This window comes from Rutilus rutilus (genome assembly GCF_951802725.1).
Source record: "Rutilus rutilus genome assembly, chromosome: 13".
Classification (NCBI taxonomy): Eukaryota; Metazoa; Chordata; class Actinopteri; order Cypriniformes; family Leuciscidae; genus Rutilus; species Rutilus rutilus.
The window spans coordinates 6,726,042-6,751,005 of NC_140218.1; the positions used below are offsets into that span (position 1 = coordinate 6,726,042).

General features: G+C 36.7%; 2 protein-coding genes across 3 annotated transcripts; both read right to left on the minus strand.

Annotated features, from left to right (window-relative positions):
- Positions 1–18: 18 nt before the first annotated feature.
- Positions 19–12,247, minus strand: ppm1ka (protein phosphatase, Mg2+/Mn2+ dependent 1Ka). Of its 2 annotated transcripts, XR_014629624.1 has the most exons (8): positions 11,864–12,247; positions 6,455–6,926; positions 5,597–5,697; positions 4,656–4,821; positions 3,346–3,490; positions 2,994–3,128; positions 2,192–2,549; positions 19–2,002 (listed from the first exon to the last, which is right to left on the minus strand). XR_014629624.1 is itself a non-coding variant. In XM_084428628.1 (7 exons), the coding sequence occupies exons 2-7, from the start codon at positions 6,886–6,888 to the stop codon at positions 2,418–2,420; spliced, it is 1,113 nt and encodes a 370-aa protein (XP_084284754.1). In that variant the 5' UTR covers positions 6,889–6,926; positions 11,864–12,247; the 3' UTR covers positions 19–2,417. The 2 variants fall into 2 exon arrangements, 1 of the variants encoding a protein (XP_084284754.1); XM_084428628.1 differs by having other exon boundaries at positions 19–2,549.
- A 2,976-nt stretch (positions 12,248–15,223) lies between these two features.
- gprin3a (GPRIN family member 3a) lies at positions 15,224–24,964 on the minus strand. The gene is made up of 3 exons (XM_084428593.1): positions 24,395–24,964; positions 23,006–23,151; positions 15,224–20,380 (listed from the first exon to the last, which is right to left on the minus strand). Exon 3 carries the CDS (start codon positions 20,314–20,316, stop codon positions 17,560–17,562), a length of 2,757 nt encoding a protein of 918 aa, XP_084284719.1. The 5' UTR covers positions 20,317–20,380; positions 23,006–23,151; positions 24,395–24,964; the 3' UTR covers positions 15,224–17,559.

Consider the following 24,964-nt stretch of genomic DNA (forward strand, 5'->3'; position numbering starts at 1 on the left):
GATCTTAGAACTATTACACTATATTCCAACAAGCTTTGAACTTTAGTTTCAAGAGGAAGTGTCTCTGTCATGTTCATAACGGTGTTTATTTCACAGAGGTTCTCTACACTCATATTTCACAACTGACATTATGTAATATCACTCTACAGAGCAGAGATATTAATACTTCACTGAAAGAGAATTTCTCTAAAAATAGATTCATAAACTCAAAACTAAATGTACATGTACAATTTCCCACCAAGAAATAAGGCACTGGAAGTAAATCCATCATCCATATCTCCATCATTCATCATTCCAGCATTTATCAGACAAAAATGCACGAGTGACGTTATGATATTAGTGATGCGATCATGAGCACAGGTTTAGCAGTGCAGTTTAGCCATGAAAATAAATATGAACATTTCTTACCAAAAACACATTTGTAAAAGTAGAGAACCACAGAATGAGGTTTAACAGGACTGTCAGGCGGTTCCTAAACACATTTCTAAAATATATACAGATATCATGTACAGTAAGAACATAAAAACCTTTGAGTTGTTTTCACATACGAACCTGGAGTTGTTCTTCTTACAACATGTGTCAATAACACACCATAAAACAATCACACTTAGTCAGATAAAACCAGTCAATTGTTCACTATAAACCCAAGATATAAGAAAAATTAAACTTAATATATTCTATTATATATTAATATTATAGTAACATTTTATAATAAGGTTCAATTTGTTAACATTAGTTAATAAATGCTGTAAAAAACATTAACTAATGTTAACAAATATTACCTTTATTGTGTTACCATTAGTATTATTATATATAATACATTTTTATTGAAGGGGTGTGTCATGACATGATAATTTCAGGCATTATATAACCAAATGACTGAAATCTATACTTAGTAAACGGGTAACGTCACCTGTGCAGGTACGGGTTGGTATATTAAATATTATATACAGTTTCAGCCAATAAATAAAAAAATAGTTAAAAAAGAAATGTGTCAGAGTGTTCCAGAAATATTCAAAATAAAGATTTTATTGGAAAGAAAAATACTGAATCTGATATAATCAGAGATCTGTTTGATAGGCCTCCACTCTGTTCACGAAACACAAGCAGAACAAATTTCTGTTCCTGAAATTTCCTAACATAATTATCGCATTGAATTAAGCATAACAATTTAGGAATCATTCTGAAATGATTTACACCGATTCATAAATGAGTGACTGATGAATATTAATAATAAATGAATAATTATTTAACACCATGAGTGTTAAATAATATTAATAAAGAGTAAACCAAATAATAAGCCACAATTACTGTTTTTTTATGGAAGCTTGTTTCTGCCTTTTTATCTCACAATTCAGACATTTTACTCGCAATTACGAATTTATATCTCACAATTGTAATTTTTTGTTGCAATAACGAGTTTATATCTCACAATTCAAACTTTTTTCTCGCAAATACGAGTTTCTCAAAATTCAGATTTTATTCTCGCAATTACGAGTTTATATCTCACAATTAAAACTTTTTTCTCGCAAATACGAGTTTATATCTCACAATTCAGACTTTTTTCTCGCAAATACGAGTTTATCTCAAAATTCCGTTTTTTTTCTCGCAATTACGAGTTTATATCTCACAATTCAAACATTTTACTCGCAATTACAAGTTTATATCTCACAGTTAAAACTTTTTTCTCGCAAATACGAGTTTATATCTCACAATTCAGACATTTTTCTCGCAAATACGAGTTTATCTCAAAATTCAGATTTTTTTCTCGCAATTACGACTTTATATCTCACAATTCAAACTTTTTTCTCGCAAATACGAGTTTATATCTCACAATTCAGACATTTTTCTCGCAAATACGAGTTTATCTCAAAATTCAGATTTTTTTCTCGCAATTACGACTTTATTTCTCACAATTCAAACTTTTTTCTCGCAAATACAAGTTTATATCTCACAATTCAGACTTTTTTCCTGCAATTAAGAGTTTATCTCACAATTCAAACTTTTTTCTCGCAATTACGAGTTTATATCTCACAATTCAGACATTTTACTCACAATTACGAGTTTATATCTCATCTTTTTTTAGAATTGTGAGATATAAAATCGTAATTGTGAGAAAAGTCAGAATTGAGATATTAACTCGTAATTGCGAGAAAAATGTCTGAATTGTGAGATATAAACAAACAATTACCTTTTTTATATTTGGTGGCAGAAACAAGCTTCCATGCTTTTTTTGGATATAAAGTTGCTGTCAAAACATAAAATCATCTGAGCAGAAGTTGTCTCCCAGTTTCATTCCCTTTAGATTGAGTTTCATACGTTTGGACTTCTGTTTACTATCAGGAAACAGGCTGCCGGTGGTGTAGTTGTGTATTGGGATTGTTTCTCCTCGTGTTGAGATGATCTTTTGACCGCCGTTAAGACCAGCGGCCGATGGAGGCAAAGTTTCGGCTCATGTTGTACGTGTATTCTTCGTTCTGATGCTTTCCCCAGGCTCCGAACGGGACTACGATGAGTGTGCTGTTGTCCTCCGAGCCGTACTGCAGCGCCTGGACAACACAAACACACTTTAAGAAGAGGAATCATTGTGCAAATCATGGTCAGAATTAATTGTGTGTCCCTCTTTTCCTTTCTCAGACTATTAGATTTCATCTAAGGCTGTGCAACGGTAAATCACGATTAATCGCTTCTGAAATAAAAGTTTGTGTTTACATAATAAATGTGTGTGTACTGCGTATAATTACTTACTGTACTGCGTAATAAATTCACACATGCATGTATATATTTAAGAAAAATGTGTTATTTATATATAATATAAATTATATATACAGTATATACATGCAAATATTGCTTAAATATATTAATGCATATATGTGTATTTATATATACAAAGTAATTATACGCAGTACACACACATATATTATCTAATACACAAACTTATTTCGGATGCGATTAATCGTTGCACAGCCCTGATTTCACGGCTCATTCTGCACCTGCTCAGCGATGACGTTTGCCGCCTCGGTGGGGTCGTGGCACTGGTTGATGACGTCACAGATCTCCTGATTGGTCATGATGAAGTTGATGCCGTCGGTGGTGAGAACCAGGAAAGAGTCGTGCGCATGCTGCAACTACAGACGTCACACAACAATCAGCGCACGTTTACACAACACATTGGATGCAAGTTTTGCACACTGAAATACCACCACTAAAATGTGACGATTTATGTTTGAATAATTTTTCTTAAAACAAAAAAAGTTGTAAAATACAGTTTGAAATGCACAATTATATCGCACATTTTAAAAGTCGGACTTTTATTTGAAATGGATCAAATTGAGTATAACGTACCAGGGTTCGAGTGGTCTCTGGTTCTGCGATCACGCCGCTCTTCTTCAAGTCGAAGTCTCCGATGCTGCGGGTCATTGCCAACCGGCCGTTAACGTTAGCCTGACCGACGCTATTCCACGCCACGAACCCGCCACTCTGACGGATTCTACACACAACACACACACACACACATTAATTACATGCTTAGGTGGTACCATGATACAGGGATGATAATATCAATGTACACTACTCTTCAAAAGTTTGGTGTTTTAATGTTTCTGAAAGAAGTCTCTTCTGCTCACCAAGGCTGCATTTATTTGATCAAAAATACTGTAAAATCAGTTATATTGTGAAATATTATTACAATTTAAAAAAAAAGGTTTTGTGCTTGAATATATTTTTTTATTTAATTTATTCCTGTTATCAAAGCTGAATTTTCAGCAGCCAATCACAAAACTAAAAATTATCAAAAGCATTTTTGTTAATTGAAATAAAGTTTAAATAAAATAACATTTAAATGTTAGATGACACTTAAACTAAACGGAAACTGCCGTGGCAACAAGTGAAATGAAATGTTAATTTTTTATTAAAAAACTTTTTATTTTATTTCAACATTTCTCAATTTCATTTAGTTTCTCTTGTATTAAAATTACAACTACAACTGAAATAAAAGTTAATAACTATATAGGCATATTTAAGAAAAAACAATGACAAAACAACAAAATTACTAAACCTTTAACTACACTTTCAAAAAACATAAATAAAAACTAATTAAAAATATTAATAATAACTAAAAAATATAGTATCTCAATTATACTAAAATAACAGATTGGAAACAAACTGAAATATGTTGAAGCACTAAAATTACTAACATGAACTAGAAGTGAAATAAAAATAAATGAATGGCAAAAAAAAACAAAAAACGAATAAAAATGACGAAAACACATAACATAATTACAAAAAAAAAACAGAAATTAAAATAAAGACTGATAATATAAAAAATAAAAGCAAATAAAAAAATTCAAAATATTAAAGAAAACTATTATATATAAAACAGCATGTTATTAGCATTCCATGTCCAGATAGTAACCTAAAACAATACTTTTATCTAAGCGATATACTGAAATTGTTCTGCAAATAAAATCCACATAACCAAACGAAGGCTTGCGTAACACTGCACGCGTGATTCTTACAGCCGTAAGCCATAATTTGAGTTGCAGGGTGTTTTATTAATAGCACACAGGCCTGTTAAATACGCAGAGAGATCTGGTATCACTACACATAGCAGAACATGTTATTCCTGGAGCACTGGTGTGTGTGTGTGTGTGTACCTGTGTTTCTCATCTTTCCTCTCAGGCGTGTGATCGTCTGTGAGTTTGCGAGCTTTGCCCTTCCTGCACAGAAGAGCTCGACTGTCCCCGACACTGCCGACGACCAGCTCGATCCCGTCCCTCAGCAGCGCCACTGTCGCAGTCGTGCCCACCATCATGAGCGAGGCTGAGGAGTCAAACACACTTTAATGAAAACTTGCAGGATATGATGCTATTAAAGATGACATATTATGCCCCTTTTCACAAGATGTAATATAAATATATAGTGTCCCTAGAATGTGTCTGTGAGATTTCAGCTCATTCCCCCCAGATCATTTATTATAGCTCGTCAAATTTGTCCCTTTTTGGGTGTGAGCAAAAACGCGCCGTTTTTGTGTGTGTCCCTTTAAATGCAAATGAGCTGCTGCTCCGCCTCCGTTCCTTTACATAGCCTGTAACTGGCGTTATTTTGTCACTTATTGGGAGCAGTATGCTAGCTGGAGCCATTTACCTCCAGTCTTTGTGCTAAGCTAGGCTAGCGCCGATGAGAAGGGTATGTATGGACTTATCTAACTCTGGGGGATACGGTGAATAAGCTTAAGTCCCAAAAAGTCGGTGTGTTCCTTTAAGGGCCGGTAATATTATAATAAGATCCTCGTCATACGTCAGAAGGGGAGCGAAATCTGATCGGCTTATTTTTTGACATGCTTGCAGAGAAAGGCTCACCAAAACAAAGTTACTGGGATTCAATTTTCATGTTTTCTGTGTTGGTAAATGCACCGGGGACCCGATTATAGCACTTAAACACGGAAAAAGTCAAATTTTCATGATATGTCCCCTTTAAAGTGGCGGTTTAGTGTATGAAATCCTCAAGTTCATACAGGGAATGCATGAACTGATAAAATATGTGTCCCATGAAATGCAATGTGAGTGGCAAATGCATAAATGTTCATTTTTCATACCATTGCCGTATATCCGCAGCTCCGCAGCCAAAGCCACGTCCACCTGCAGGAACGCTTTCGACAAAACCGCCTGTAAATCTGTTTCCACCTCCAAACAATCCCTACAAAACACAAAAGCTTCATCTTTACTATTTCATTCTCAATGGTGCGTTATATTAAAGTGACCCAGAACACATTTTTGAGTTGATGGAAATACTGGTTATGATTTTCTTGATATTTTGTGACTGTTTCTCATTTAAGGTCATTAACATGATTAAATTATGCTTAAAATGAAACACGAATAAAAATTGTAATCTAAGTAATTACATGATGTTGTGATTAATTAATCTAATTAACTGCACATTAAATTCGCCAGTAATATATATGCTTCATTGAAGGCATAAATGTTTTTTTTTTTAATTAAACAAAAAATGTTTATTTAAATTATACTGTATATAAATTACATTTAGAACTGTGTTTTACAACAATTTAAAAAATATTTTTTACAAAATGTGAATTATTTTAGTAGTATTTTAAATATTTCACCTTATTTAAAAAAAAAAAAATTATTGGTGAATTGTATTGAATCAAACTAGATTGTAAAAATTTCGAATTTGTAAATAAAACAAGTACTTTTTACAAGAAAATACTAAATCATTCTTTCTACTTCAAAATTTCACATTTAATTCAATGTGTTTCTCCATTTCTTTGTAATTATTTGTCACATTTACTTGCAATTTCTGAGTGAAAACTGTTTCAAAGCCTACTTTTCTCAGGTTAGGGTTAATTTTACCTGGAACATAATAATCGTAACTACAACTTTAACATAATTCAAGGGTTAATAAGGTTAACTGAACTGAAGGTCACCATATGGTGTACCTGATGTGTTGCTCCATGTGTTTGTGACAGTAATCGGCGGCCTGTGGTCCTCCGTGCCCGTCAAACAGAGCGAAGTACAGTATGTTGTGCGCGAGCTTGCTCACTTGGAAACGGTCCTCGTTTTCCCGCCGACGGCCGATGTGGGAGGCGCAGCCCACGTTGGAAAGGCTGACGTGTGGGATGGGGGTCCCATAGCGGATGCTGGGCGGCAACAGGATGGGCTCCTCTATCCGGTTATCCCAAATCCCAAAGGAATCCCACGTGGCTGGACGTCCGCTTCCGTCCATGTCCAAGCGTGTGCTGTTCCATCGGACTCCGGGAATGGTCGGCTCCCGCCCACACACACACCTGGCTGGATGTGCATTCGCGCTCCGGCCCACCACAGGGAGGCTGCAACGGAGCAGACGGGACAATGAGACGGCCGAGACGGACATTCAGACTTCTGTTCCTCAGCACACTTCAGATGGGATTCCTGAGATCAAAATGAAAGGGGAACACTTTGAAATAAGGTTTAATTTAGTGCTGTAAAATCGATTAATCACGATTAATGGCATCTTACATAAACGTTTGTAAATATACTGTATGTGTGTGTGCATATATATATATATATATATATTATATATATATACAGTCAGGTCTATAAATATTGGGACATCAACACAATTCTAATCTTTTTGGCTCTATACACCACCACAATGGATTTGAAATGAAACGAACAAGATGTGCTTTAACTGCAGACTTTCAGCTTTAATTTGAGGGTATTTACATCCAAATCAGGTGAACGGTGTAGGAATTACAACAGCTTGTATATGTGCCTCCCACTTTTTAAGGGACCAAAAGTAATGGGACAGATTAACAATCATAAATCAAACTTTCACTTTTTAATACTTGGTTGCAAATCCTTTGCGGTCAATTACAGCCTGAAGTCTGGAACGCATTGACATCACCAGATGCTGGGTTTCATCCCTGGTGATGCTCTGCCAGGCCTCTACTGCAACTGTCTTCAGTTCCTGCTTGTTCTTGGGGCATTTTCCCTTCAGTTTTGTCTTCAGCAAGTGAAATGCATGCTCAGTCGGATTCAGGTCAGGTGATTGACTTGGCCATTGCATAACATTCCACTTCTTCCCCTTAAAAAACTCTTCGGTTGCTTTCGCAGTATGCTTCGGGTCATTGTCCATCTGCACCGTGAAGCGCCGTCCAATGAGTTCTGAAGCATTTGGCTGAATATGAGCAGATAATATTGCCCGAAACACTTCAGAATTCATCCTGCTGCTTTTGTCAGCAGTCACATCATCAATAAATACAAGAGAACCAGTTCCATTGGCAGCCATACATGCCCACGCCATGACCACCATGCTTCACTGATGAGGTGGTATGCTTTGGATCATGAGCAGTTCCTTTCCTTCTCCATACTCTTCTCTTCCCATCACTCTGGTACAAGTGGATCTTTGTCTCATCTGTCCATAAGATGTTGTTCCAGAACTGTGAAGGCTTTTTTAGATGTTGTTTGGCAAACTCTAATCTGGCCTTCCTGTTTTTGAGGCTCACCAATGGTTTACATCTTGTGGTGAACCCTCTGTATTCACTCTGGTGAAGTCTTCTCTTGATTGTTGACTTTGACACACACACACCTACCTCCTGGAGAGTGTTCTTGATCTGGCCAAATGTTGTGAAGAAAAGCATGTTGTGACCAAATGCTTCAGAACTCAATGGACGGCGCTTCACATTGCAGGTGAACAATGACCCGAAGCATACTGCGAAAGCAACCGAAGAGTTTTTTAAGGGAAAGAAGTGGAATGTTATGCAATGGCCAAGTCAATCACCTGACCTGAATCCGACTGAGCATGCATTTCACTTGCTGAAGACAAAACTGAAGGGAAAATGCCCCAAGAACAAGCAGGAACTGAAGACAGTTGCAGTAGAGGCCTGGCAGAGCATCACCAGGGATGAAACCCAGCATCTGGTGATGTCAATGCGTTCCAGACTTCAGGCTGTAATTGACCGCAAAGGATTTGCAACCAAGTATTAAAAAGTGAAAGTTTGATTTATGATTGTTAATCTGTCCCATTACTTTTGGTCCCTTAAAGGGATACTCCACTTTTTTCGGAAATATGCTCATTTTACATCTCCCCCAGAGTTAAACAGTTGAGTTTTACCGTTTTAGAATCCATTCAGCCGAACTCCGGGTCTGACGGTACCACTTTTAGCATAGCTTAGCACAGATCATTGATTCTGATGAGTCCAGTAGCATTTCTTTCAAAATGACCAAAGAGTTTCAATATTTTTCCTATTTAAAACTTGACTCTTCTGTAGTTAAACCGAGTACTAAGATCGACGGAAAATGAAAAGTTGCGATTTTCTAAGCCTATATGGCTAGGAACTACTCTCATTCCGGCGTAATAATCAAGGAACTGTGCGGCCGTACCATGAGTGCAGCAGGCGTAATGATATGACGCAGCGCCTGAAAATAGGTCTAAAGGTTAGACAAACTTAGTCCCGGTCACGTTGGAAGAAGTTACCGAGCTGGGGACTATTTTCAGGCGCTGCGTCATATCATTACGCCTGCTGCACCCATGGTACAGCCGCACAGTTCCTTGATTATTACGCTGGAATGAGAGTAGTTCCTAGTCATATAGGCTTAGAAAATCGCAACTTTTCATTTTCCGTCGATCTTAGTACACGGTTTAACTCCAGAAGAGTCAAGTTTTAAATAGGAAAAATATTGAAACTCTTTGATCATTTTGAAAGAAATGCTACTGGACTCATCAGAATCAATGATCTGTGCTAAGCTATGCTAAAAGTGGTACCGTCAGACCCGGAGTTCGGCTGAATGGATTCTAAAACGGTAAAACTCAACTGTTTAACTCTGGGGGAGATGTAAAATGAGCTTATTTCCGAAAAAAGTGGAGTATCCCTTTAAAAAGTGGGAGGCACATATACAAACTGTTGTAATTCCTACACCGTTCACCTGATTTGGATGTAAATACCCTCAAATTAAAGCTGAAAGTCTGCAGTTTGTTTCATTTCAAATCCATTGTGGTGGTGTATAGAGCCAAAAAGATTAGAATTGTGTCGATGTCCCATTATTTATGGACCTGACTGTATATATATATATACATATACGCATGTATTTACAAACTTTTATGTTAGATGTGACAAACGATTATTCACGATTAATCGCATCTGAAATAAAAGTTAGTAAATATATACATATGTGTGTATGTATGTGTATATACATACAGTATATATACTGTATATACTGTATATATACACAAATTATGTATTTAGAAACTTTTATGTTAGATGCGATTAAATCGATTAATCGCGATTAATAGCATCTAACATAAAAGTTTGTAAATATATGTGTGTGTGTATTTATATATATATATATATATATATATATATATATATATATATATATATATATATATATATATATATATACACTGTATATATAGACACACTGTGTCTATATATACACACATACACAACACACACACATATAGCCTATATTTTTTAAAAACTTTTGTTAGCTGCGATTAATCGATTTGATAACACTAGTTGCATTTAGTTGGCATGAGCGAACAAAAAAAAAATATATATTGGTCACCAATTACTAATACGATATTAAAATCAAAAAAAGTTGTATCTGTTAATATTATTGATAACACTTTACAATAAGGTCCCACGAGTTAACATCAGTAAGTGTAGCCTATTTACTAACATTAACAATAAGCGATACTTTTGTTACAGTATTTTTTTATCTTTGTTAATGTTAGTTCATATCAGCTCAGCACCATTAAATAATGTTAACAGATACAACTTTTGATTTTAATAATGTATTATTAAATGTTGAAATTAACATTAACTAAGATTAATAAATGCTGTATAAGTATTGTTCATTGTTAGTTCATCTTAACTAATGTAGTTAACTAATGTTAACTAATGAAATGCAAGTGTAACCATGTTATTTAATCACCATGTGATTTAATTGTATTTGTATTAACTAACATTAACAAGGATTAATAAATACTACAACAAATGTATTGCTCATTGTTAGCTAATGTTAGTTAATGCATTCATTAATGTTAAATAATGAGACATTTATAGTTACCAATTAGAGTTGTTTGCCAAGTCAAAACAAACCCCAAATCTTCTGCAAAGATTTCAGATGATGGCAACATAATCTTAACATTGTAATATTATCCTTATACTGTAATTGTAACTGCAGCATAAAGTTAATTCAAGTTAACTTACACCAAACATTGCAGCTGTTTATCACATTACTCTGACACACTCATCTCTGGCTGATAACAGAATACTTCTTAAATTATAACACTGAAACAAGCATTTTCTGGAAAGCTGCTTTGAAACAATATGTATTGTGAAAAGCGCTACACTAATAAGCTTGAGTTGAACTGATCCCGGACCTGTGATGATGACAGAGGTCTGTCACGTCCTCCGAAAAAGTCGATCAATCTATATAGGGTAAGCAAACATTAAGCTGTGAGCAGCGCATAATGACTTCTGCAGGTCAAGTTCATGTGAATCTGCTGTGCGTCACACTACTGACCTTTGTGAGACGTGTGTGTTTCATGTCAAAACAAACACATGCCATTGCCAGCACAGATGACATCACTGGGTCATGTGACAACGTGACATTTCAAAATGCATATGCTTGATTTAAATGACTTGCAGCAGTCATGTAAAAAGCACATTTTCTTATTTGCACCGTAACTTTATATATTATTGTTAAAAAATATTTTTTGCTGATTTTAGATGTACAGTACGGAACTTTTGATTCATGGTAAATGGTAAAACTTCTGTTCTTTTCTAAACTTTTTTTTAAGTTTAAGTACAACAATGTACTTTGCAAACAAGTTGGATAAATAAATCTGTTCTTTCCTAAACTTTTTTAAATTACCTTTATGCTTGTAAAACTATTTAAAAAAATGACAATAAAAACTGACTTTCCAAAAAGTGCTTTCCAAACTATATATATATATATATTAGTGCTGCCAAATCGATTAATCACATCAAACATAAAAGTTTGTGTATATATATATATATATATATATATATATATATATATATATATATATATATATATGAGAGTTGTGTGTATTAATAAACATTGGATTATAAATAGTAGTATTATGAAAGCAAAGCTTATTTTAAAAGCTTTATTATTATAATGTTTTAAACTTTATAACAGTCTTACTTGACATCTGAACTGAAAAATATGTTTTAAGCGTTTCTACATAAACACAGATCATATAACACGAAAATATAACGCTGTTTCTTCAGTAAGTTAATAATAATTCTTCAGACCAGTTTTCTCCAGAAAGCTCTGAATGTCACCGCTCGGTACAAAAGCAAAACGCATGAAAAAGATTTACAGCAACTTACCTGCGTCAAATAAGCAGGTTTATCATTTAGTTGACAAAGTTATTGTCGGTCCCCAAAAGTGAGCTAGGCAGCTGGAGTGAGCGAAGGTGTGTGTGTCAGATCAACGCACTTCAACGCTACTAGTTAAACTGATAAACTAGTCTTGCTCCAGGGGGCGTTGGCGGATCAAAAGCCCAAATCAACATTTGAGCTGCATTTACATCTCAGGATTTGTCAGTAAAGAGACGTTTGTATACTAAAACCTATAAACTTTTAAATCGATTAATTAAAGAAAATTCGAAACATGAGCAAATAATGAAAGTACGCCGCGGCAATGTTTACAAAATTTTCTATCATTCTTCTGACCATAAACACAAACGGTGATTGGTCGATCCTGAGCAGCGCTGAGAAAAGTAACACATATCAAATGGCCAAGTTCTGTTTCAGAAGCGGTCTGGATGATAATACCGAAATAATGATACTGAGGTACTTTGATTATAGTCACTTAAAGGAAATTATACAGTGTAGAATGAACAGTGAATAAAGTATTATTTAGACTCGTTCTTCCTGACCAATCAGAGACAACGTCCGAGCTGCTAAACCCCGCTTCTTCATCACATTCCATTACACATATTATCCAATCACAGGCCGCCTCTACAGGCCGCTCGTCCAATCAGATAAGGGGGTGTGTGAGTGTTTGGGTCTGGCGTTTTTTTTTATGCGCGCCACCGCGTCCAACATTCTCTTGCTGACTGACATGATTTGCTTTACTCTGTTCGTTTATTTTCTGTAAATTAATTCCTTAAACCAAAGGATTCTTTGTTATATAGTATTCCAACATAAAGACAGTTTTGAGAACATGCGTCCCCAATAGAAGTAGTATGATTATTTCAGATAGAAGTGCCTTTGAACATCAAACTAAAATGTGTTACAGTCCCAAAAATATTTGATTTAAAAATGCTTTAGGGGGATTAGCATTAACACGGTGTGTTTGGCCTCTCTCTTTCTCACACACACACACACACGCACACACAGATGGATCACAGCATGTTTCCGCTGTAAACACAGCAGAAGTCCTGAATAAAAGATCAGCAAGTACTCAAAACACATACATTTAAATACACTATAAATAACTCATTCCTGAGGAGACGTTTTCTTAAGGAAACAGCTGCACTTGCAAGGTAGCAAATGTGTAAAGGTTTAGGTTTAGTTTACAGTACATACTTTTACTAATTTTGCAAAATATAGTCTGTATACTGTGCATAATGCCAATCATACTGCACAGTATACAGTAAGTTTTAGGCTAGTATTCCATTCCATAAAAAGACAATAAATGGTTAAATTTGCATATATAACAATAAGCAATTACAATACAATATAGCCTATGCAAATATTAACAAAGATAATTTGATTTTGAGTTTTGAATATTCATTAGTCATTGATGACATGTCATTAGGAGATTTTCAAACCTTACATATCTAAAGAAATAAAGCAAAAATAGAACTTTAAATTGAAATTCCACAAATGAAAGTCTAAATGGAGTTTGTGTTTTATTGTTTGTGTCGAATTGCAGAAGTTTAATTTTTATACTTACTTATACTTAATAGTGTTTGAGGTTTTGAACAAACACTAACCGGGATGTTTGAGGAACATCAGCACATCTATAAAGAGAACAAAACAGAGATAAAAGAGAGAGATATTACACCATTTCTCTTAAGTAAGTAGGGCAGATGCTCGGTAGGGTCCATTATGTCGACCGAACACAGGACTCAGTAGATGTGTGTGCTTATACACCTGTGTGTTTGATTTACTCTGAGTGCTGCGGATACAATATCAACGCAGCTCGACTGAAATATTTAAAGCTGGACTCAATTCAGACATCATTTAGAACAAAGATAACCCAATTTACCTCAATATCTACGTCTTGCTCCCTCACACGGAAAAGATAAAATATTCAGTAGACTTCACTTAAGAGCTCTGGGCGGAAACACAAAGACCTCATTCAGTCAAGTCCTGGTACCTCGGTAAAAATAACATGAAATCACACACCAGTCACAGTGCTCAGAAAACAAGAACCAGGCTCATACACAAGGTGTTTTAACTATATTTCTGTTTGTGCAAGACTTGAGGCTTTAACATCAGACACATCACATCATGTAGAACATCACAATCATTATTTTATTCCATTAAAGTGCTCTATAGTGATTATCAGCCCAGCATTGTGTATCTCTAAAGGCATTTTTGCAGTGATAAAGCAACTGAAAGTCATTCTTTTTCAATGAGATTAACATCTGCCAGCATTAACTGCAACTACCAGTGCTTGAAGTTGTTCAGGTGTAGGCCTATGTAAGTGAGTACAAAGTAGAGCTGCACGATTAATCGTTAAAATATTGCGGTCTCGATTCAAACAATCACATGATTATTCCTAAATGACAACGATTACATTTATTGTGTCTATTAAACTTATGGCAAAATCATACCGGAGCATTCAAATCTGCTGACCTCATGTTTAGGTATGAAACCGCTTCACAAACAGTCTTTTCAACCACACAGTATCCTTATTTCTCTTACAATAATTCAAATTATCACAGAAATACTGGGATAAAAGTTTATAGTTCGGAAATAAACACTGATGACTACGGTAGTGATCAAAATAAACCAAATCACTTTTTGAAAGTAACTTCGTGCTTCAAATAACGATTGTTTCATTACATCATTACACCAGTAGGTGGCGACAAGTGACTGTTAAAATGTATTTGTCATTGAATCATTCGCTCAACAGATTAGTTCAAAAACACAGATTCATCCAGTAATCAAGTCAAGTCATCTGCTTATCACCAGTAATGAAACAAGTCTTTATGAGGGAGCCATTGAATCATTCATTCAACCAATTTAAAAAAATATATTCATTCTAATTAATTAAACATTTTAAATAGACTGCAGCAATTAATATTTGGTCAGAACCTCTAGTAAATTACATGTTATTTTATTCAGTAGACTGTTCAGAATCGTAGGAGAATCGTGATCTGTGTTTGAAAAAAATCAATTTATCCAGAATCGTGCAGCTCTAGTACAAAGTGACCGGACATGATCAATGCTCTCATTTAGACAGTAATTACCCATTCTGAGAAAACTTTCAACGTCCCTAAAAACATTATCATACAGAAACTGTTTTCAAACCAGTGCTCAGATTAAAGGAACACTCCACCGTTGTTTCATATTAAACTATGTTATTCCCTTAACTAAGACGAGTTGATACATACCTCTCTCGTCTCAGTGCGTGCACTCAATCGCTCTGGCGCGCGGCGACACTTTGATAGCACTTAGCTTAGCCCAGTTCATTCATTAGGGACCAAACAGAGATGAAGTTAGAAGCGACCAAACACCTCTACGTGGAAAAAGGATAACTATAATGTATGGCGGAATAGCACTGGGAGCACTTCAACTCAGCGCAGTAAAAAGTCACTCCTGAAAAATCCTCTCCCCTTCTCCCTCTCACTTTTTACTGCGCCGAGTCGAAGTGCTCCCAAGTGCTATTCCGCCATACATTATAGTTATCCTTTTTACCCACTTACCCGTTTTATTTTGTGTCACCATACTTGGTCATGTAACTACTCGTGTAACTGTATTTAAATAGGGAAAACGTAGAGGTGTTTGGTCGCTCCTGACTTCATCTCTGTTTGGATCCTAATGAATGAACTGGGCTAAGCTAAGTGCTATCAAAGTGTCGCCGCGCGCCAGAGCGATTGAGTGCACGCACTGAGACGAGAGAGGTATGTATCAACTCATCTTAGTTAAGGGAATAACATAGTTTAATATGAAAAAACGGTGGAGTGTTCCTTTAAATCTACAAAGTAGATTTTTCTATAAAAAAAAAGAACAAAGAAAAGTGATAAAAAAAGTTGGTTTTGAAAATGTCTAGCTAAATAAAGTGACATTCAGTTAATACTGTGAAGACAGTAGACACTTTTTGCCTGTGCAAAATCAAAAAAAAGTAATTGAACTTTCAATAAAGTTCTGTAATAGTGACCGATTCACTTGTAGATTAATATTCAAGTGAACGCATTAACTCCGTCTAACAGGCTAGTTCACATCACTTCAAACTAATACCAACATTTCAAATACTCTAATGTTGGATGTTGGCTTTAGAAATGGGAAAACACAATTGCAATTTCCATTCTGCCCCAACAAACACAAACTGTGTGAACACACTGACCCAGAACAATATCTGAAAGATGGAGTTTGTTGAGGCAGAGAATGAATCTTAAAGGGATAAATGACCCCAAAATGAAATATACTCATATCCATCCAAAACTATATAAGATTCATGTGGAACACAAAGGTCTCAGTGCCATTTTGTCAATCCAGTTGAAGTCAATGTTGTCCAATGTTGTTTTGTTCCCAAGGTTCTTCAAAATATCTACTTTTGTGTTCCATAAAATAAAAAAAGTCATGTAAGGTTTAGAACAACATTAGGGTGAGTAAATGATGACAGAATGTTTTTTTTTTTTTTTTTTTTTGAGTGAACTATCACTTTAAGAGATATTTAAAAACCCTCCAGAACCAAAGAAGTTGGGCTTATTAACTGAATCATGAAATGACAAATGGGACACTCTACAGTCTCATGCACTTCATAGTCAAGAACATGCGTAGGCCATGAGACTGCAAGTTTACATGAAGTTCACCATTTTGGGACTCGGCCATTGACAAGAAGTCATTTCAAGACCTTACAGTTTGTGTCTATATATTTTTTTGACTTTTTTGAATCTGCTATACATTCTCCAGTCTAGCCCCCATCTATAAAATACATTTACATATAAATGGGTTACACTTTATTTTGGTAAACCACTTTACACACTCTATTAACTATAAGTAACTACATGTCAACTAACTATCATTAATTTGCAGCTACATGTCAACTAAAGCCACGTTTCTACCGAAATTACCCGGAACAATTTGTCCCAGGAACTTTTTCCTCCCGACCTGTTGCTGTCTGTGTTTCCATCGCGGTCTAAAGTACTGTGAAGATTACGCATATTAGTTCGGTGACGTAGGACTGCGCGCTACCTTCCAGTTCCCGCTGGATTTCATCCTCCGAATTTAAGCTTAATAAAGCCTGAACCTCGTCGTAGGTCCATCGTTCATATTTTTTAAACTCCATTGTTGATTCGAATAGCAAACAACTCTTACTGCATGCACCGCAAAAGATTTTTTAAAATGGTGGTTGAAATAAAATGCTGCGAGGAGAAAACCAATCAAAATGCTATGTTAACTCAACCAATCAGCATGTTCAGTGCCCAAGTCCCACCCTCGAAGGTTCCTGAACTTTGAAAAAGTACTACCTCTCCAGCAGAGACTTTCTGATGGGGACATTTTTACCCAGAACTTAATTTAGACCCTAGTCTCTGCGGTCGAAACACACTGAGTACCACCCCAAAGTTCCTAGTTCCTGGTGCAAGTTTCTGAGGTGGAAACGCGGCTTAACTCTCATTAGAGTATTAGAAGATTGTTAGGTTAAAGTTCATAGAATAAGTTGACATGTAGTTGCAAAGTTACTTATAGTCAGTAAAATGTCTGTTGGGGAGCATCAAAATAAAGTTTTAGCAGATATTAAGGAGACAATCTACTTATTCGTTAGTTAGTTGACGTAGTTGCAAAGTTACTTATAGTTAGTAGAATGCCTAAAGTGAAATTAAAGTGTTACCAAAAAAAACTAGTCACTTTGGCAGTTCCTCTTTGGGTTGTGGTTTCGAGCAGCAATTAGATCCAGGGAACAGTGATCTGAAGACATTCCTCTTCCTCTTTCCTGTCCTGCCCTTTCCGGGCGACTGTTCGGAGAGGCATATGGAGTTCCGGAGTGTGCTGATCCGCCGCTCCTGCTCACGGATCTTGCACTGCAGGTGGTTCTGGATGGCAAACCCTAGCGATTCCATATCCAGCGACGCTCCATACACTTCCCACGTCATTCCCTGATCATCCCAGATGATCTGCTGAGGTGCTCCACTCTCCTCATTTTCTCCCTCCACTTCTCCTGTTCTCCCAGAGTTGAGGGGTTTTAATGAGTCCTCGGAGGACTTGTTCGGCACTCCGGGCAACAGTCGGCAAGTTGTGTCCAATTCACTGATGGTTACTTTCGAATCAAGAGTCTGCGGTGACTGGCTACAAAGTTCAATCTCTATTTGACACACATGTTTTAGAGGTTTCTGGCTATTGGGAGACTTGTAAGGGGCTGGACCTAGAAATCTAGGCTTGGCTCCCGTTGGTCTGAGGTCTACAGTTGGCAACCAGTCAGAGTCAGAGTTGCTATTGGACTTGAGATCATTGTGTAGGCCCACTTTAGGGTTGAGGTCAATCTCAGGGTTCAATTGAAGGTATTGAGAGTCACGGACTGGACTCATGTCTGTGGATTTGCTGCAAACCTCCATGACCGCCTGGACCTCGACGTCAACGTAAACTGGGTGCAGATCCGCCTGTAGTGCTGCCTCCTTTGTTTCGGTCACTAGGAAACCTTCAATTGTCTTTGTCTCTGCATCGTTCAATTGGGTGGATGTTGGTGTCTTATCAACTGGGAAACCTTTAATTGTCTTTGTCTCTGCATCGTTCAATTGGGTGGATGTTGGCGTCTTATCCACTGGGAAACCTTTAATTGTCTTTGTCTCTGCATCGTTCAGTTGCTTGGATGTTGGCGTCTTATCCACTGGGAAACCTTTAATTGTCTTTGTCTCTGCATCGTTCAATTGGGTGGATGTTTGCGTCTTATCCACTGGGAAACCTTTAATTGTCTTTGTCTCTGCATCGTTCAATTGCTTGGATGTTGGCGTCTTATCCACTGGGAAACCTTTAATTGTCTTTGTCTCTGCATCGTTCAATTGATTGGATGTTGGCGTCTTATCCACTGGGAAACCTTTAATTGTCTTTGTCTCTGCATCGTTCAATTGGGTGGATGTTGGTGTCTTATCCACTAGGAAACCTTTAATTGTCTTTGTCTCTGCATCGTTCAATTGGGTGGATGTTGGTGTCTTATCCACTAGGAAACCTTTAATTGTCTTTGTCTCTGCATCGTTCAATTGGGTGGAAGTTGGTGTCTTATCCACTAGGAAACCTTTAATTGTCTTTGTCTCTGCATCTTTCAATTGCTTGGATGTCGGCGTCTTATCCACTGGGAAACCTTTAATTGTCTTTGTCTCTGCATCGTTCAGTTGCTTGGATGTCGGCGTCTTATCCATTGGGAAACCTTTAATTGTCTTTGTCTCTGCATCGTTCAATGTCGGTGTCTTATCCTTTTCGTTCATCGCTGTATCCTTCTTGGCCTCAGTCACCATTTTGTCCTTAATCTCAAATTCCCTCTTTCTCTCTCCTGTCTGTCTCTTCTCCTCGCTTTTTGCTTCCTCCTTTTCCTTCCGTCTCTGACTGCTCCCTGCGTGTCTCTCTTGGGTTATGACATATGCATCAGTCTTGTCTTCAGGCTCTTTCTGCTGTTCAGCTGCTTGGTTCGATGACAGAGTGGAGGTTTGTTTGCACCCTGTCGAGCTCATCACTGTGAGGTCTCTTCCACCGTGTCCCTGAGGGACGGTGTTCTCTATTTCATCTCCTAGCGTTTCTCCTTTTCTCTCAATCCTGCTCTTTATCTCTTGCTCCTGGCGTCTCTGAGGACTCTCTCCTGCTGCTTTCGCCCCCAGTTGCAGTTTGCTCTCCACCAACGTGTCAATCATTTTATCCTTCGGAGAAGTCGATAACGGTCCTTCTTTGCCTGTAACTCTTTTAATCCGCTCGGTTTTGTCCAATTTGAGAGATGCAGGGTGGGATAGTTTAAGTTTGGGGCTGGAAGTGGCTCGAGGAATGTGCGAGAGAGATGCCCGGTTGAGACTCTTGGGAGAGTCGTTTGAGGAAATCTGGGAAGCAGAAGCGGTTTTGTGAAGCATCTTTTGTGGGGAGTCTGCGGAGCCCATTATATGAGATGCTGAGGCCGTCTTTTGGATGTTTTGGGAAAATGTTTTCGCACTCGCTTGTAGCTTCTTCTCATGGCTTGCATTTGGGGATCTGAGTTTTGGCCCACTGGGTTGAGGTTGAGTGGATAAACTTAAGACCTCCATTCCAGGTGCAGTTGCTTTGGTTGGTTGATTTGATGCTATTTTAGTCATCGCAGTTGTGTTGACTGTTCTCACAGTGACTTGCTTGGTCGTAGCCGAGTGCATGGTGGGTATTCTCGAGGCAGGGAGGGGTTCTGCGGCTGGATTGGTAGCTAATGCTGTGTGTTTTAGTGTTTTTACATGGCTGGCAGATTCCCTGGAGTTGGATCTCTCCTCTAGCTCTTTAGCTTCTACTTCAATCCCATGATTCTCTCCAATTCTTGTCCTTGTTCCAGGAGAGATATTTCCCTTTCTGTGCTGTCCTGAGGGCTTGGACTCAGATTCCCAGCATGCCTTGGGCTCATCGTTTCTGGACGGATGAAGGAAAGCAGGTCGGGATTCCATGAAACCAATCCAAATGAATATACAGCTCTGATTTAGTGACGTTTTAGTTGTGGGTACGACACATCTGTCAAGTGGAAAACAACAGATTCTGTTAAAGCATTTAAAACATTATAAAATAATTTTAGTGCTAGGCAACGATTAATCGCATCCAAAATAAAAGTTTGTTTACATAATATATGTGTGTGTATATAATATGTATTATTTTGTATATATAAATCAAACATATGCATATATTTTAATATTGCATGTATATACTGTATATATATTTATACATCATTTATATTATATATATTAAATATATACATGCATATGTTTGACTTATATATATATATACAAAATATATATACAAAATAATTATATACAGTACACACACATATATTATCTAAACACACATTTTTATTTTGGATGCGATTAATCGTGATTAATCGTTGCCCAGCACTAAATTTTTTATTATATTTTTTCAAACCATTAGTGAGTTTTGATCTTAGGGTTACTCAGCAAACCTTTTACTTCTTTAGATTTTCAAATAGTTTGATTATTTTGGGTGAAATATCTAAATTAACTCATTTAATCCCACCGGTCACAATAGTGACCGTAAAAAAATGTTTCATTTCTAAGGCTAAAAATTTTTTACTGAATGATCTATCAATGCATTTCCAGCAGATATTGAAATAATAAAGGGTCTCAATGAAATATGTGCAGTGTCACATGTTTACTGTAAATTGTCACATGACCAGAGCTGTTTACTTCCTGTTTGCGCCAAGAGAAGAGGATGGCAGCAAGAAAGCTCCCAAAGAAAAGGGTGGTAAAGTATGTTAACATAAAGATAGGATATCGATTTTTGGTACACATCATGTTTAAGGTGTCTAGTATTGATATATGCATTTGAAATTACTCAACTTTGTTTAATGTGGTCATAGAACTCACAAACATGTCAATGGCAACAATAGTGACCGGTGGGATAACCCATTGTATCTACATACTAATACACATAGGCTAACTGTTCTACCTTACTTTTTACCTAATTTTACACACACACACACACACACACACACGGTCACGTCTCTTCTGATGTCTGATCTCCACACACACACACACACACACACACACACACACACACACACACACACACACACACACACACACACACACACTCACACATGGTCACGTCTCCTATGATGTCTGATCTCCACACACACACACACACACACACACACACACACACACACACACACACGGTCACGTCTCTTCTGATGTCTGATCTCCACACACACACACACACACACACACACACACACACACACACACACACACACACACACACACACACACACACTCACACATGGTCACGTCTCCTCTGATGTCTGATCTCCACACACACACACACACACACACACACACACTCACACACAAACACACACACACAAAAACACACACACAAAACACACACACAAAACACACACACACAAAAACACACACACAAACACACTGCACAGGTCAAAGAGACCTATATTCAATCTGTACAATGGTTGATACAACACAGTATCCCACCGGTCACAATTGTGACCGATCATAAAACACACTTTTTCACACACTTTTCCATGAAAATTTCAAAAAATTATGATTGATTGTTTCAAAGGGATACTAATGACACATGATTTGGATATTTTTGTGTCTGGGATTTGGGATTTGGGAAATTTGAGATTAAATGGGTTAAATGTCCAAAAAAAGAATAAACAAGCATAATGAATTGTTTTAAGAGCATTGCCATACGGTCTCCAATTGTTTACACTGTACATTAAAACATGCAAAAGCATTTCCAATTCATTGACATAGAGCAGGATAAACAGAAAGAGAGAGGAACCAATCATTAAGAGCCATCAGAGAGATCAAAGCGCTGCCTCATCTTCATTGATCAAACTTTGTAATTCACATTAGATAGATGGAAATGACATGATTTATTGATTTTATGTCAATTCGGTAAGGTACTGTAAGTGCACTCCTGACGTAACGACTCAGTGCCCTCTACATTTGAAACTCATCTTGCATTGTTTGTTATTGAATTAATTTGTTAAAATTACCACATTGAAAAAAAAAAAGATATTCAAGTTGCATTTTGGTGATTAAACCAAATATCATTATATACTGCATGTTAGTATAATCATATGCATTGATTTAAAACAATGTTTTATAAAATTAAAACAAAACTAATGAAAGCAGGTTTTGAATGCTGGCTGTTTTACAAATGCAATCAGTTTGGATTTTGAAAATAGAACCAAAGCAATTAAAAAAAAAAAACTCACATTTCCCAGCTAGAAAACAAACATAGGCTACATCAAGCCAGTTTAAGAAGGAAGTGTCCAAAACGCCCTTATTCTCTTATTAGATTTGATTTCAGATTTAATTCATCGTCTACATTAAAATAATGGGACACTTAATTCAATTCTAATGTGTTCTAACAACTTAACGCGTTTCCCTCGTCTGCTTCTTCAAATGAGGGACAGTGATGTACACACGTGCCTGTCTATGTTTATTATTTGAGGATATACAGTATGGGTAATAAGTGTACAGAGATTATCGACTAGACACACAACCACGTAAACTATCGATTTATAGTCATTAATAAAGTACACAAATGAACCACAAACACGTCTTCTTGAATAAATATTACACGCACAATTATACTCACTATTTAATGCCTCTCAGATCGATCCAGAAGAGATGTCCATCATGTGTGTGTGCGTGTTCTGAAGGTTGATGCTGAAACTGTGGAGTGTTTTTCCCTCTCATGCTTGAATAAATGACGATGCGCGCACGCGCAGGCGCGCGCTCGAGCTGCAAGAGAAGCAGGGGTGACGCGCGGAATTCAGCGCGCACATATTGATTTAGTTTGATGATGTGAGTCTCATTTTTCCAAAACATCAACAGCCATTTTACAGTTGTGAGCATCAGATCGCTTGCTTTTCTTCAGTTCAGCTGGGAATTCGCCAGAACGCAATTGCATCTCTGTTCTTGATATGTAAACATAAATGCACCTGCATCTTCTGCAGAGCTCAGCCTATACTCAAGCACTTTAGACCCATTTTAATTCTGTTAACAAGTTTAAAATATCGAATTAAATGTTGAATATTTAATATCTGTATTGTGATAAAGAAACACAAAAATTAAAGTCTCCTTATAAATCACCTAAATTAACAATTACAACTTGCGCTGAATAACTTGTTTCTTTCATAATGTTTTAAATCGAAAAGAACTCTATATGTCTGTCTAAAGTAAAGTAAAGTAATTATGACTTTAGTGCAAATAGCTAAATATAATTATCAAACAAACTACGACTTTAACAGCTTGACATATAGCCTTAACAAATGCCTAACTCTCTCGTTTTCAAAATATAACACTGTGAAATATTAGTTAGACTTATTATAGCTGAGAATTACTGACTCCCAGAGTGCATTGCGGCATGAATCAATTATGCAATTTCAAATATTTTTTGTTTTATGTGCCAATTTTATTTGCTGTCTTGTGTCAGTAACACAACAAAAAACAAATAAAATGGTTATTGTTCCAATATGTACATGTGATTTTTATTTTATTTTTTATTTTTATGCATTTGCAAAGTTTTTAAACAAACTTCTTTCAGGTTGTCATTATGGGGTATTGTTCGTAAAGGAATGTAGGGAAATAATGAATTTAATCCGTTCTGGAATAAGGCTGCGGCATAACAAAATGTGGAAAAAGTGAAGCGCTGTGAACACTTTCCAGATGCTCTGTAATTCATCATGGGTTTGTTGGCATCTTATATTTCTTTTGACTCTGAATCAATCTGTTTATTAAAGCTTTTAGATTGGATTTAATCATTCATTAGCATTATAAGCCTAATTGATTAATAAAGTAACATAAAAACTGTGTGTACACTGTAAAAAAAACATTTTCATGATTTATCAGAACTTTTTTTCTTTTGTCAAATCAACTTAGATAATGAATGTGGTCCAGATAACATCATATTTTGAAATTCTGTATTAACTAATTTTTTTTTATTTCAACTAACTCAAAATGTTAAGGTAACCAGGTAACTTACTTTAAAGTTAAACCATCAGTTGTTTTCTCCAGTGTGTGTCTGCTGCCCTCTGTGGTGGAGCTGGTGAAGAGCAGTCTCTGTTCATCTCACTCATCAGAGTCAATATCCCTGCACTGTTGGACATTTGGGTCCTTTTTCTTACATTTTGTACAGGCTTTAGCTTTCCCATTTACAATATTTTACCGTGGTAAAAAGTTTCTGCCAAAATAAAATACTTATTATAAGGTGAATATATACTTTATGATATATTACTGTTAATACTAAACCTGCGCCCACGACCACGATCCCTGAAGTGCCAGCCTCATCAGCCCTGTGAAGGCCTCATCCACACGACCCGTCTCCACACTGATCCTCAACAAACCCGTCTCCATACCGGCGTGACTCTGATCTTCAACCAGATGGAACTGGATAATATTCTGAATGTTCTGATCCAATCTGACCTCTGACCTGTAACGCCTGGATGATAATCACACACTGTTCGCTCGTTGGCCAGAGGAGAACTGACTGAGTCTGGGTTCTCCAAAGGTTTGTTCTCCAAGGTTGATGGAGTTTTGGTTTATTGCCACTGTT